Source organism: Micrasema longulum, unplaced genomic scaffold, assembly GCF_059751315.1.
Source record: "Micrasema longulum isolate JH-2025_06_02 unplaced genomic scaffold, ASM5975131v1 h1tg001939l, whole genome shotgun sequence".
NCBI lineage: Eukaryota > Metazoa > Arthropoda > Insecta > Trichoptera > Brachycentridae > Micrasema > Micrasema longulum.
In genome coordinates this window covers 160,388-175,522 of record NW_028279113.1, presented here as the reverse complement: position 1 = coordinate 175,522, position 15,135 = coordinate 160,388, and the positions used below count along the sequence as shown (strand labels likewise).

General features: G+C 31.0%; 1 protein-coding gene across 2 annotated transcripts in view; it reads right to left on the bottom strand.

Moving 5' to 3' along the window:
• Positions 1–3,126: 3,126 nt before the first annotated feature.
• The window catches only part of pcm (5'-3' exoribonuclease pacman), a 41,293-nt gene continuing 29,284 nt past the window's right edge, over positions 3,127–15,135 (bottom strand). The window contains exons 26-32 of one of the 2 annotated variants that reach the window (XM_088238654.1): positions 13,676–13,769; positions 12,239–12,322; positions 9,170–9,322; positions 7,940–8,113; positions 7,458–7,549; positions 6,009–6,126; positions 3,127–3,301 (exon numbers count right to left, since the gene is read on the bottom strand). In XM_088238654.1, coding sequence (XP_088094780.1) covers positions 3,224–3,301; positions 6,009–6,126; positions 7,458–7,549; positions 7,940–8,113; positions 9,170–9,322; positions 12,239–12,322; positions 13,676–13,769 — 793 coding nt within the window. In that variant the 3' untranslated portion in view covers positions 3,127–3,223. The remainder of the gene's footprint in view (positions 3,302–6,008; positions 6,127–7,457; positions 7,550–7,939; positions 8,114–9,169; positions 9,323–12,238; positions 12,323–13,675; positions 13,770–15,135) is intronic. The other variant, XM_088238655.1, reaches the window with a different exon arrangement.

Below are 15,135 nucleotides of genomic sequence, written 5' to 3'. Positions count from 1 at the left end.
TTTTTTTACTTTAGGTACATTTCAAAAATAAGATATAGATATATACAATAAACATTCACTTAACAAGATCAGATTTAAGGTTTATAATTCGGTACCATAATAATAATATACATACATCGTTTAAATTTAAAGGATCTATAATATTTTTATATTTACAGTGTTCATTGATTGGATGTGAAAAAAGCATTTACTCAATTATTTATTGATTTATGTGGGTATTGTACAAAGGTGAAATAGGTGCATATTATTCATAAGTTTTCAGGAGAGATATAAAACTTTTCTAAACCTTTAAAATTACCAAGCACACTCATATATATACAATTTTAAAGATACAGATCAACAGAGGTTTTCTTCTAAACAAATTATATTAGCCCATATGAAATTTTCGGCGACAACATGATAGTCATTTGATTAAATTTGAAAAACTGCACATTTTTTCATTTAAAAAAAATACGCAATATATTAGAGACGATTGTTTTCTTATCAATTTTTCATTCATTTTGTTTTTGGGCTCCTTGAAAAATTTTAGAACTGTTACATAATATTCTAAAATATCCATCAATCTATTAATACACATAGACGCACCCTGAGTCCCCAAAAATGATGACACTTAACTCATGCCCAAACACTTATCATACCAATGCGTATATATATTTATTTTTTAACCGCCAGCAAGGTGGGACGTGAGCTTGACGTTCAGAATAGAAACCCAAATGCCTGCTTGAGTCATGAAAGCGTGTAAAAACCTATTTGGATACACATTTAAAAAAGGATGTAACATTTCATTGGTATTTCTTTAAAAGTCAAACCCTAAAAGCCTAACAAAGCGTAAAATATTCATATTTGTTAGTGAAAATTAATTGTAATTTATTATACAAATAAGAGACGAGCGATATTATACAATTTTGAATTCTCTATCCTTGCTATTTTTATATGAATACATTAAATTTTATAATAAAGATACCAGTCTCAAAGATGTCGCGCAAGCGCAGAAACCGGGCACAGGTTATTTGCATTATGCAGTTCATGAATTTTAAGTTTAAAAAAATATATACAATTAAAAAAATTGTGCTAAAAAACAATTTCATATGAGCAATTACTTATATTTATAAAAAAATAAATACATTTGTAATAAATACATTTGTATTGAAAATAATCTTAAATATAAGATAATACTGTTTTATAAAATAATATTATGTAACCTGTTTTCAGTATTTAATTATAAATAAACAATATTTCTTGTCAAATGCGATCAGGGCAAGTGCTCGATAAAAGCACTCCGATCGTTGATCGATTGATTCAAGGTAAAAAATAAGCAATATTGTACTCTAAAAGATGTGTATATGTGTATTAATATGTCGACGAAAATAACCTACAACAAAAATAAGTAAAGAAAATATTAATTCTGTTTAAATCAAAATTTATTGTTACAATATACATTATGTATGTAAAATATAAATAAATATTGCCCAATTTCAAATAATAAAATTTCTAAAAAGACAATGTAACAAAATAATGGATGGACTGATACACATGCTTCACAAAAACAGTTTAGAAAAGTATATTTATTTATTGTGCAAAAATATTCATATTTTATATTAAAATAATTATCTCGTTTTCTATTACATTTTTGTCATTTTCATTCAATAATCTCATTAAAACTAATGTTTAAATTACCAACATCCAACAAAGGGAAAAGTTTAGTTAAATACTGGGTACCAGTACCTACATATATTATACATATACATACATGGCAACGTAACATAATAAGTGTATTATTCAAAATTGTACAAAAATGCATAACTAAATGGTCTACATACAAAATATTAGTCTGAGAATAAAATAATGTTGTTTACAAACCCATTAATTAAAAAAATAAGAACAATAATTAAACTAGCTGCCGCCAACTGTTAATTGCGCCAGTTTAATTTTGGTTGTGATTGGTTGCAATATTTATGCTGCCTCAATTGATTGACCATTTGGGGTCCGCTTCCACACTACGCACATTTTGTATACACGCATATGTTTACACACTCACACATGCACTCCTTATACAGTGCATTCAAATCTTTAAGTCATTGTTTGTGTTCGTGACAGAAAATTTTCGTACAAAAAATGTACATACTCCACAAACAAAAATTATACGCTTACTTGGTCCACCGACAGACACTAACACATTAATATAGGCTATTATACATTCAAACGCACTGTACCTGCACGTATTCTCGCGCACACACATATTTACACAAAATAGCCTTGCATACTCTAACTCACGCACACATATCTAGGAATTTGCTATGGCATATTGTCGCTGTAACTACAATACATTGTATGTCAAATATTTTATTAAAGTTAACGGGTGAGACAAAAAACGTTCAATTTAAAAGTTCCCATTTTGCCAAAACTTTTCAGCTGTTTTTATAAATTAAATATCATGATTTGTACTCCAGGGATGGTATTCCAAACGCTCTCGCGGGCCTATTTATCTCGTTTATTTACATACAAAATACACGAGAAAAACTGTTTTCTCGTGCCGCGAGTGGTTCAGAATAGCACCCCAGGATTAATATTACCATTAGTTTTTAAAAAGGTCTCTCCCAAGGTGTGAAATAAACCATTTTATTTGTTTACATGCATCTTATTGCAGTTACCACGTGATATGCACACAAAAGTAAGAACCACGAGAATAGGAAATACATAAATTGTGCAAATTCTCCGTCAATTCATACTGTTTTCTTATTTCATGTAAAGTCATTTAATCTTGTATTTAAATGTCTACCTTTGAACTGTGTGGACACTAGACTGACATTCATAATGTAGAGGAATTTACTGAGCAAATGTTTCAAAATAATGTTAGTTAGAAAAATGTTATCAACGTTACGTTCATTACCGGACAGTTCCGTAAAAGTTGTACAACATATTATTTATTTTTATTTACATTGTTTGTATTCTTTTTTTTATACAGAATAATGTTCCCTCACTGGGGTGTCCCGTGTCGAGGGAAACATTTTACAAAAAGTTTTAAAAAATTATGTTTTATGTATTCACTTGTCTAATAAAAATCCTTTCGTATTATAATAACTCCATAACGTCCACCTAACTTATTAAGAATGTTGAAAAGACAAATAAATATATAAACTCTATATTTGTAGTATTTTTACAGAACACTAATAATAATCATCAGTTTTCACGAGATCAAAATACATCTACGTAGAGGATTGAATTAGGTTGGTTTAAAGTTTGCGGCGATCCTTGATTTTTTCTTATTGGGGGCTTTTTTGGAAGGATTATCTGGATTAACCTGTAACATAATATAAAATTATTAATATCCATAAATTTTATTCATACGAAAGAAATCAAAAACATTAATTCACATATTTAATCGAATACTCATATTTTTTTATTAAAATTATTTATTGACAATTCTTGGTGAATGACAATCATTGGTATTCTCATATATTTTTATCAGTTTTTTGTTTTGCTATTACATGCCTCACTAGGTAAGCGAGGCAGGTTTTTTTTAGAAAACAGTATACTTAAAAAATAAACCAAAACCAAAGTATGGTTTGTCAAATAACAGCTGATATTAATGATTATGGGTTTTTTGACTGTCTTGGAATGGTGTATACAACCTTAATTGGGCAGTCAAAGTAAATTTATATTATTTTATTACACCTATATATATTAGTCTGTGTCCAGGCGGATGAAGAATACAGTTCTGAGTGTATGAAGACTGGCCGAGTGTTTTGACCCAATTACTACTCTCAGGAAAAATTAAACTAATTTTAAACATAATCCAATGATTTAAATACACTATGTACCTAAATTAGTTAATGTAACAAAATAAAAATTATCATATGAGATATAAAAATAATGCAAAATTTCATGTTTACGATTTGATGGCTTACGGTTGTAAAGTAGTGAAGATGACTTATAATATATTCTTAATATTAAATGGTCCAGGTGGGCAATTACAACCGGAAGATACGGAAGTCATACCTTCGCCATGGCGGTATAATTGAAGTTATCTACCCAGGCGATTACGAAGATACACTACCGACCCTGTACCTTCAAGTTTTGAATAGTACATTGATATGTACCAAGGGGACACACACCCCACAGTACACATTCGAAGTGACAAAAATGTTGTTACACCGTGCAATTCAAAAAATATATATATTATTGTTTTGAAATGGCTTCTTTTCATCAGAGAAGCCTATTTAAAATATGAAAGAAAAATTCTTTCATTTTAATTTAACATTGGACGCGGAGTAGTTTCAGCACCACCTATTTGTTGAATTTGAACATATAACGTCCGAGATGACATAATGAAAACACGTATCGACATGTCGGTAGATCAAAATTTGACATACCAAGGAAGGTAGAGAAAGAAAAAAAAGTTAAGTATACCGTCTCAAAATGTACTGATGAAGATAGCGCTGGGAATCGCGGCCCAGGAATTAAACATACTTTTTTATGATATTTTATGATAAAATTGCATTCCCCAAATAGGGAACAAATGCCCGTTATAGAAGCCTAAATTTACAAAGCAATAAAATGTATCTTTATTAATGTCGTAATAACCTTAAACAATTGGCCTATGAGAAAAAACTCAATCATTTTCGCAATTAGTTTAAGAAAATTTGGGAATGCCAAATTTTGTAATAAATTTTCCCTTTCTTTCGTTTTCAAATCGAATATATTACAAATTGCAAAATGCATTATTACAAAATGCACAAAGTCGAGATCAGTATATTATGTAAGCATTATCGACAAAATCAAGAAAGGAGCTCTGGGTTGGTTTGGACATGTAGAGCGAAAGAACGGCTAAAAATATTTACAATGCGAATGTTGATGGATGTAGAAATAGAGGTAGACTGAGAAAGACATGGCATGACCAAATCCAACAAATACTTGAAGATGGACATGTTAAAAGTCGGAATAATCGGCGCGCATGCACGAGTATGAATATGGAGGAAGCAAGATCTGTATGCAAAAATAGAGTGATGTGGCGTTCTATCTTCACTGCCTACCCTTACGGGAAACGGCGTGACGGTTCGTTTGTTTGTTTTTTGTTTGTATATATTACAATTTGAAAAAAATTGTATGTCGAACTTTATCAAACTCTCCTCGGTAAATAACAGCATGTCTTGATACTGAAGATAAAATTGATTAACATAAAAAACTGAAGATAAAATTGTACGTATTTCACCAATTTTTAGGTATTTCGTGTCATGTTGGGAGGAATGTACACCATGCTAAACTTTGAGGAAAGAATGAACGACAGTTGTGAGTGACAGTGCGAGGCACACTAAAACCTGGGAAAGGACAGGACGGTGAGCTTCATCGAATAAGAAAAGAAAGGAGTCTTCTGCAATGAAACCATTTACTGCAATTGTTTGGGGAGCCACAGGGTATTTTATAAAAAACCACAAAGTGAGAATCACGAAAATTCATCCAAACAGGGATCACACAACAACAGTTCTGAAATCAAATTTGCACATATCTTGTTGATTAAACATCTTCACTACTCTCACTATAATATATTTACATAAAAATAGATAAATTCGAATTTTATTTAGTATATCAAAATGAGTATAGTTTACTTAAAACATTAAAATACCTACCCTTAATTATGTGGGACATACTATTAATGTACTTTCCTTATATTCTTAAAAGACACCTATGCCCGTATTACAATAGGAAGTTAACGTTTATCTTTAATAATATCTACAAAGTAAAATTAAGTTTTCTCTATGAAAAATAAAATATTTATGGCATTTTTTTTACTAAAGATTGTTTTTTTGAAAGAAGGATACTGAACAAGCTATTTAAAATTTTCGTACAAATATTCACACATATTTTTTTCAACTTTATATTGTCTCGATATGTACCAATGAAGGTAGCATTGGTAATCGCTAAATCATGGATTTTTTGGTAATTTTAGATCATATAATTTATTTTGCAGAATTATACCTATATTTTCATTAATTAAAAATGGATAGTACCTGGACAACCGTTGGAATATTATGATCTTCCCTCTGTGGTTTAGTTGCTAAATTAATGGCTTGTTTCTCTTGATTATAGACTTTTTTATAATTCTTTTTACCAATGGGTGCACTGTTTCTGAAATGTAAAATTTTCTTTCAAATCAACAGAAAATAGTTATTTGATTGATCAGTAAATAAAAACACCAGTCTAATATTTTGAATATGTAGGATATTTGTTTATTTGGAAATATAATATCCAAATAAAAATCTAACAAAAACATTGTAAATTGCATATTTAAAATTGTAAAAATAATTTGTACAAATTTCTAAAATTCAATAATAACTGTGTTAGCAGAAAATAAACATTTTATAAGATAATAAGGCATATCAATATTTATAGAACTCAAAAATGGAAACTGCCCCTCCAAATATCCAGTATAACTAACAAATTAGAAACAGTCTTTATTATCATCGATCTGGAACTTAAATACAATAAAATAAAAAAACAAAAAAATAACACAAACCCATTCTTTTTCAACATAACAAGTATTATAAGAAAAAAAAATGGCAATGCTAAATACAAACTTAACATTGAATACTATCTGATTTTTAATTATTTTATTTGACCCTTCAGAAAATCTAGTCTGGTTATTCTCCTAAAGTTTTTCGCCCATAAGAAGTAAGCATTTAGAGCGCTTACTTCCTTTTGTGGCGAAAATATTATTTATGAGTCCCGAGGACTCACACTGAGGTCAAAATTCACCGATGGACTGACTGAATGAACTGTCTTTTTGTTGCAGTTGTCTTGGGGGTGTGGCATACTAATCAGTGTGAAATCTTAACTATTTTATTTTATTTTATAAACTTAAACGGCAAATCTGCCTTTTACAAACATTAATAATATTAACATATTTGGCTTAATATTTTTTTTTTTAAAACATGAATTTCCTTATACCCAAGATTTATAAAAAAAAAATTAAACCAAAAATTATACAAGATTGCACTAGCAGCACTTGTGACTCAAATTTCAATTATGAGTCTGAGGGGCTCCGAAGATAATAGTGTTTATCTTCTAATGAAGAATGGAATATAATAACTTCTCTCTTTGCATAATCTTGATGAAATCTAATCTAATCTCGAAAATGTCTGAGAAAACCTCGGCTTTGATGTGGCATAACAAACTACTTGAGAATATATATATATATTTTATTTTTAGATTTAAAACTTTTTAAAATATATTTATGAAGCCGCGCAACATTTTTTTGTGACGGCGCGCAACTAATACATACCTAGTATGTTTTTTTTTTTTTTGTTATGTGTGGGAATTCATTATTATTTATTTTTTGGTTCGTTGGATTTCGTTATATCGCGGTTCTACTGTAATAGTAACATCAGTATATTTTTAAAAGTGTTAATTTCACATTAAAACTTTTTATCGCAAGTGTTGTATTTTCATAAATCCATTACCTTTGCCTAGTAACTGCTTGCAGGGGAATAAATGGAGCAGGAACTCTCGGACACGATTGCGACGTTTTTCCTTGCTGACCATCATCGAGTGCCTTAAATTTTTAAAAATTGTTTTACATTAATTTGATTTTTTTTTCTATAGTAACTGTAATCATCGGGCAGATGTAAAAAAAATCACTCACTTTTGAGGCATGTCACTACGATTATGTTTACCGTTAATGTTAATAATATATATTTCAAAGTTAAAATTGCACTGTACAACAAAATTTATTATTTTTCCAGGTTCATGTTCATATGTATCTCAATTATTTATGCTGGATAGATCTCGTGTATTGTTTAAAAGTTTATTGATACATGTATTTTACATTCACTCATCTCAGTCCCCAAATTCAATATACATATTAAGTTAAATCTTTAAAAGGTTATATTTTTGCCATAGAATTCATTGAAAATAAATAAATTATTACAAATAAACAACATACATTTTGACCATCTTTATTCACATTCTCTATCAGCTTTTGTGGGAATGGTAACTGGAGGTTGCTGGGTGCAACTCTATTTTCGGTCTTACTGTTGTAGAACTGCCGAGAGGGAATCTGTCCCCCATTCTTGCTCTCTTGCTGTAGGTCAGTCGTGCTGCCGAATCCAGTGAAATCCTAAAAACAAACACAATATGTCAGACACAGTGATAGAGTTGAGTTGCTAAAAATTGTCACAGTAAATACATTTTACTACTATACCAACATAAAAAACTAAACTTACAGAGTATCAAATGCATAAAGATGCCAGGGACAAGTTTGCATTTGTGCCAGGAAATTTATTACGAATGCCATCTCTGTCAGTACATATTCTGAGCTTAATTACTTTATCTACCAGTATATCATGATGTTGACGTCTTTTCAGAAAGTTGTTATAAATAAAAAAATTCTTAGTGGCAACACATTTCCAAGTGTTACCATGACATATCATCACTCTAACTTGTAAAACTCGTAAATCCACAAATGGTAAAAAATTATATTTTGGCATATTCATCCGTACAGTGTTGCATTATAAAAAATTTAAAAATTGAAAGAAAACTTCACTACAATCCGCTACTTAAGTATAAACTGTTTTTACTCTCCAATTAAAAAGGTAAGTTTGGGATTTACGAGTTTTAAAAGTTAGGTCAAGGATATGCGACTTGTGCGTATTATCATCTCCACCGTGAAAATAATTTGAAGTATGTACGTAAAACTTTGCTTTCTCATTGAAGCCAAACTGTCATTTAAACGGCAATGACAGGTCATAAGTCCTGTAAAAGCCTCGACTTCCATATTCCCTTCTCTAAAATGGTCTCCATCTCTGTTGTAATCTGTTAATCTTAATGACTCCCTAGGGGGTGAAATCCAGTCTTTTGTCAAACTCAAAATATTGTAAATGAATACTGATTAATTAGTTCACGTAAAATTAAATTCACGCTGGTGCACTTGAATTCAGAAAAGCAAGATTAACTTGCGACACAATTATGATTTTTCTTTCATTAGAAATATGTATGTTTAAAGTCATCACTTAAATCTGCCAATAACAGATCGTAAATGCCTAAACTTCCATTTTATCCGACTCTGTTGTAATATTTATGAGAATATTTGTAAGAAATTATTAAATCGTGCTTTTTCTTCGCAACTGTTGTAAATTCACAATAAATATAAGATCTTGTGGAACACTAAACTTACGATGGGCGGAAAGACGGGCTGGGGATTGACATTATTGGAATACAGCATCTGCAAAAAGTTCTGGTTCTGTGGTGAGGCGGTATTATTGTTTCCCTTACTGGCCAGGTATGGAGGCAGAAACACGTTGTTATCTAACGGAGCAGGGGGCTGGTGCTGCAATAATAATTATCACAAACATGAATAACATTAAGATAAGCAGCTCATTCTAACACACTACACCCACACACTATTGAGATGTACAATAAAGCCTTACAAATATATACCTATATATCGCTAGCCCAAAGCAACAGTGAGATGAACACTTTGAGATACACATGCAGATATGTTAATAAATTAATGTTTTCAAATAATTAAAAACTGAAGTTAGATAGTTGACCTATGTGAAATAAATATTTGTATGTTTCAGTGATTGTTACAATAAATGATAATTACTATGGATATAAGTTATTTTTCAATAATTTTATTAATGAAATTGCAAAAGTTAGATAAATGTTTAAATGAAATAAAAATACATTCAAGAGGGAGATTACATTGGGATATCATAAATTGATATTACGTAGTTACATGTAAAACACGTGGTCAGTTGCATTCAAATTTAAAAACTGTTTTATTTCTTCGTTCCATATTGGAATAGAGGAACACAACCTATTGTATGCGGTTTTTCAGGGCCATACTGCGAAACTCCAAAAGAATATTTTTATATGATGTACTTTTAAAAACATCCCGATTATTTATTTTTATTGAAAATAACATTTTTTAATAAAATAAAAAATTGAGATTAATAACGTATTTGACCAACTAAACAATGCATACCGGACCCGGACTCGGGAAGCGGTTGGGTAAAGGAGGGGTGGGGATTTGTGAAAGGGATGAGGAATGTTCCTCTGAAGTTTCACGATCTGACTAAAACACCGTGTATACTGCTATATAATAAATAGACACGTTATTCATAGGTATAGACCAGCTACATCTAAAGGTGGCTCCACATGCTTTTCAAGCGTCGGCAAGCGCAAGAGTATGGATCGGGCGGGCGTTCAGCTTGCCTTGCGGATGTTTGCAAGCGCTCGCCGAAGTTCGCGATGGTGACAGTATTCTGTGCACAGATCAAAGGAAGTCAGATACTGTAGGCCTGAACCAATCACCGCTCAGGATTAACTGCAGAATTTAGTGAGCGTGTGGATGCTAACGTTTGGCCTGAGTAAGCTTGCCAAGCGGCTTGTGGCAAGCGTGTGGAGGTAGCATAAGATATAGCCAATATTTCAATCTCTCGACAATTTTTAAAAAAGGGTTAATAAATTACGATACACATGCAAACATTCATGAAAAAACTATTTATACATGTTTCTTTGGTTAATATTTATTTATGCGTAACTTGTCACTGTAGATACAACACTAGCTGGGAGCTGTCAATTTTTTTTAAATGTTGTTAAAAATATAACTAATCATCTACTTATTCCATAATTTGGATTGTTTTTATGAATGAAATGATATATCTGTTTTATTTTTTACAGTTGCAGTCACTGACGTATAATAAATTGACACGTTATTATTTTATTAATTGCATGTCATATTTAGCATTGCCATCGACAATTTGAACGTCACGTCAGATCGCAACGAAGGTTCATTAAAGAATGAAGGCCCATGAATGACATCGTACTACGGTCTTGAAACATGTCCATTTTATTATACATCACTACATATATATATATATACGAGGGCAGATTGAAAATGAAGATACCTAAGTAGGAAAAAACCCTTTTTTTTTTTTTCAAAAACCATTTATTTCTCAACATAGTCACCTTTTACTTTGACACACTTAGTAAGATGATATTCCAACTTTTTTATACCATCTGAATAATACGAATCCGGGAACCTCTCAAAATACGCGTTAGTTTCGATAATCACATCTTCGTTTGAGCTGAATCTTTTTCCTGCGAGCCATTTTTTCAAGTTTGGAAACAGGAAAAAGTCACTAGGAGCTAAATCTGGACTATAAGGTGGATGATCAACCAATTCGAAGTGTATATTACGTAATTTTAGCATCGTATCTAATGCTGTGTGAACCAGTGCATTGTCTTAAAGAAAGAGCACTTTTTTCTTCTTTAAATGTGGTCGTTTTTCCTCGATTACATCATTCAATTGATCCAATAATGCACGATAATACTTTCCTGTGATTGTGGATCCTTTTTCAAGATAATCGATGAACAATATTCTGAGTGCATCCCAAAATACAGTGGCCATAACCTTGCCAGCCGATTTCACTGCCTTTGCCTTCTTCGGAGCACTTCCACCAGCTTCCACCCATTGTTTTGATTGATTTTTGGTTTCAGGTGTACAGTGGTGCAGCCACGTTTCATCAACAGTTATTAATCGACGCCAAAAATCAACAGGATTACGCTTTATCATGTCCAAACACTGCTGCGAAGTGGTCTCTCGAACTCGTTTTTGTTGGACACAGAGCAAACGCGGCACCCATCTTGCCGATAGCTTTTTCATATACAAATGTTCATGCAAAATGTTGAAAACACATTCATATGAGATGTTTACCATTTCAACAATCTCACGCAACTTCACTCGGCGATCATTCATAACTACATAGAGGATTTTCTTCAGTAACCACCTCTTTTGGCCTTCCTGTTGATGGTATTGTTGCAGTGCTTGTTCAGCCGCGTTAAAATTCAGCAATCCAATATTTTACCATGTAATCTGACGGAGCAGACTCACCGTAATGTTTATCGAGCTTTTCTTTTGTCTCTTTCGCCGTTTTCCCTTTCAAATAATAGTGTTTAATCACTGCACGAAATTCGCTTTTTTTCATTTTTCAAAAAACACAAAAGTTGTTTACTTCAAACGACTACAACAAATAAACTAATCGATGAATTTGGGTGACATTTTAACAGCTGCCGTTTGACAGATCGCAATTTGGAAAAAATAAATCTTTTATGTGTTTGTGCTGCCATCTAGCGCTAGGTAGCTTCATTATCAATCCGCTCTCGTATGTATTAGAAAAGCAGAAATCGTATATGGACCTATCTATCTGTCTAAAGTCTAAAGATTCATGTAACTTACTTGGACTACAGTATTCTTAGTTTCATTGATTTTAAGTAAACATTTGAGAAGTTGTGTATATGAATCATCCGGAGTGGTTTGTACCTGAAATAATCCAAAGGTCATATTGGAAAAACAATCAATAATAGCACTGAATAAATGTAGATAAGTATAAACATAGCTACTTCATTCAAAATCTAATTGCTACCGATTATAAATACATGGGCAATTAAGATTTCAAAAGTCCTACAAACGAAAATCTGACTCGATGCAACTAACAACTGTTTCCAAATATTTATTTTATGTGAAAAACATTTTTAGTACAGATTTAGTTCAAACACCCAAAGCATAATAAAAATCATGGAATTTTATTACATTTTAGTCTGTGGCAAACTATGTTAGTGAAATATGCGGTCATACATATATTACTCATACAAACCATATTTATTTTTAAATATTTTTAGTTTTTGTATTTAAACTATAATAATAATATAAAATTAATTTATATTACAGACCGAGCAAGATATACAAGCTACACACCTACTTATTACAAAAACATATATTACAATAGAAATAAAGAACATTTTACGAAAGGGAATATAGAGGTCTAGGCATTTACAGAGTGTATGCACACTATACACACTGTAACATTCACCATTCTGCTTGTGTTTGAACATCTATATTCCTTCCATTCTTCCATCTGTGGATCTTTGTGAAATATAAGAGCTGAAATCTTTATTGATGCGGGTGAGATTCATCTGATTAAATTATTTCATGTACATACTAGGCAACGCCTAAAAATATTTTTCATATTTATATTTCTTCTTGATATATCTCTACAGAGTCAAAAGCTTTCTCAAAATGAATAAAAGCTAGTCATAATGACATATTATATTAATTGAATGTCTAGATGATTTTTTTCAGGGTCTGTATAATGTGCTGTAACCTATACTAAATCCTGCGTGTTCTACCGGTTGGTATGCGTCTAGTTTATTAAAAAGTCTATTATTAATTATTTTTGTGAACAGCTTGTATAGGTGAGATAACAGACTAAAAGGTCGATAATTTTCCAACTTCTTATGGTCGCCTTTTTCGTGTAGGAGAATGATTGTTGCGTTGTTCCATTCTTCTGGTATGTGCTCTTCTTCCAGACATTTGTTTAATAGGGTCACGACTGCTTGTTGAAGAATTTCTCCCCCATATTTGATGAAATTTGAATTACCGAGTGCAAACAGTTCCATTTGCAATAGTCTTTATTCCTGAGTGCATACATACTAACACCATCTACTGGGTATTAAATTAATTAGGAAGTGTTAAACGTTTCAACTGCATCCAGTTATTTAATACAATTTGTGAAAGAAGGTTCACATATTGTGTTAAAAAATAAAATATCAATGTCAGATGAAAACTTGTTATTCCAAGGGGTCGCAAATCTGACAAAATCATTTCAATACTTACTTTTGGTGAGGGGTGGAGTAGAGGAGGAGGAGTAGCATTCTGAATATTCCCGCTGTTGATTGGTAGTCCTGGTACTGCATAATTCTTAGTGGGACTGGAATTTTGTCAGTGAAGCAAAATAAATACAAAAACAATATCTTATTAAATAAATTTTAATATGAGAATTCAATTGTTGGGTTGAGGTCCTAAGGTAATGTCGTTATGAGGTTAGGTACAAGATTCAAACCCTGCTCTACCACAACTTGATCCCATTTTCTGGTATAATTACTTTCAGATCGATTAACAAAAGCTGGCGCATTCACAAAACTCACACAAACGCATTTAAAATCTACGGAGTGGTGATTTTAAAAAGGTTATATTACATTTTAACCAAATGTGCTTTCTGTTTTTAGAATCTCTGTTGAATTAGAGGGTTGTGTATATGAAAAAAAAATAGGTTAAGAAAATGCAATAAACATATTAATTTATTTTTACACGAGTACATTTTTTATTTAATATTTTGTGTTCATCATATTTTTTTTATTATTTATTTATTTACAATTTTAAAAAACCTTTTAGGGTTACATTAGAAATTTAATATTGTCATTTTATTATAATAAAAATTAATACAATGTAATTAATATGCATACCTCAAGTTATATTTTTATAGTAGATTGTTTTAAGTGTATAAATAATGGGATTTATCATAAGCGTGTATAGGTATATATTTTCTCCAATATAAATTGTACCATGCGTTTTATTGACTTAATCCATACATTGAACACGTATTATTATATTTTTACTGCTAAAAATCACAGCAAAATTCAGACGAACACAGGAGCATCCTGTGTATATTTTATTACCATATCATTAGCAACAAACTAAGCAATAGTTGTCTCTGTCCAGTCATAAGCGCATCTGATCGCGAGAGAGACAGATTATTTTCGTAATGCGTATGCCGTGCTATGTCATAACATGCGCTTATTCACAGATACTACACAAGCGCAATGTGTAAATGTATTGTTCGCATATTAAATATAACATTGTTTTTTTACATTTTTAATGTATTAATGGTCTATTAAATACTGTCGAGTAAAAAAAATAATTTTTTGCTACTTAATAGTGGCATAAAAAATATTTTTAAATTTGTAATTTTGAATTCCCGCAAAAACGGTCTTTGAATTGGCCACGCCCCTAATACATGACAATTCATGTTAATTTTTAACTTTGTTTTTAGCCGTTTAAATTTTTATAGAACATCATCACGAATCTTGACGTCACAATTATCAATGCCAAACATGTCGCGTTTTTCTGGTTACATATTTTTAAAAAAATATTTTTCAAAGTTAATATGAAAACATTTCTCCACAATACCTATATTGATTTTAAAAATACAATTAATTATTCTAAATCGGTATTCGTAGTATGTGATATTTCCCTATTGCAATTGGGCTTAAAATTCGAATATTTATTTACTAAAT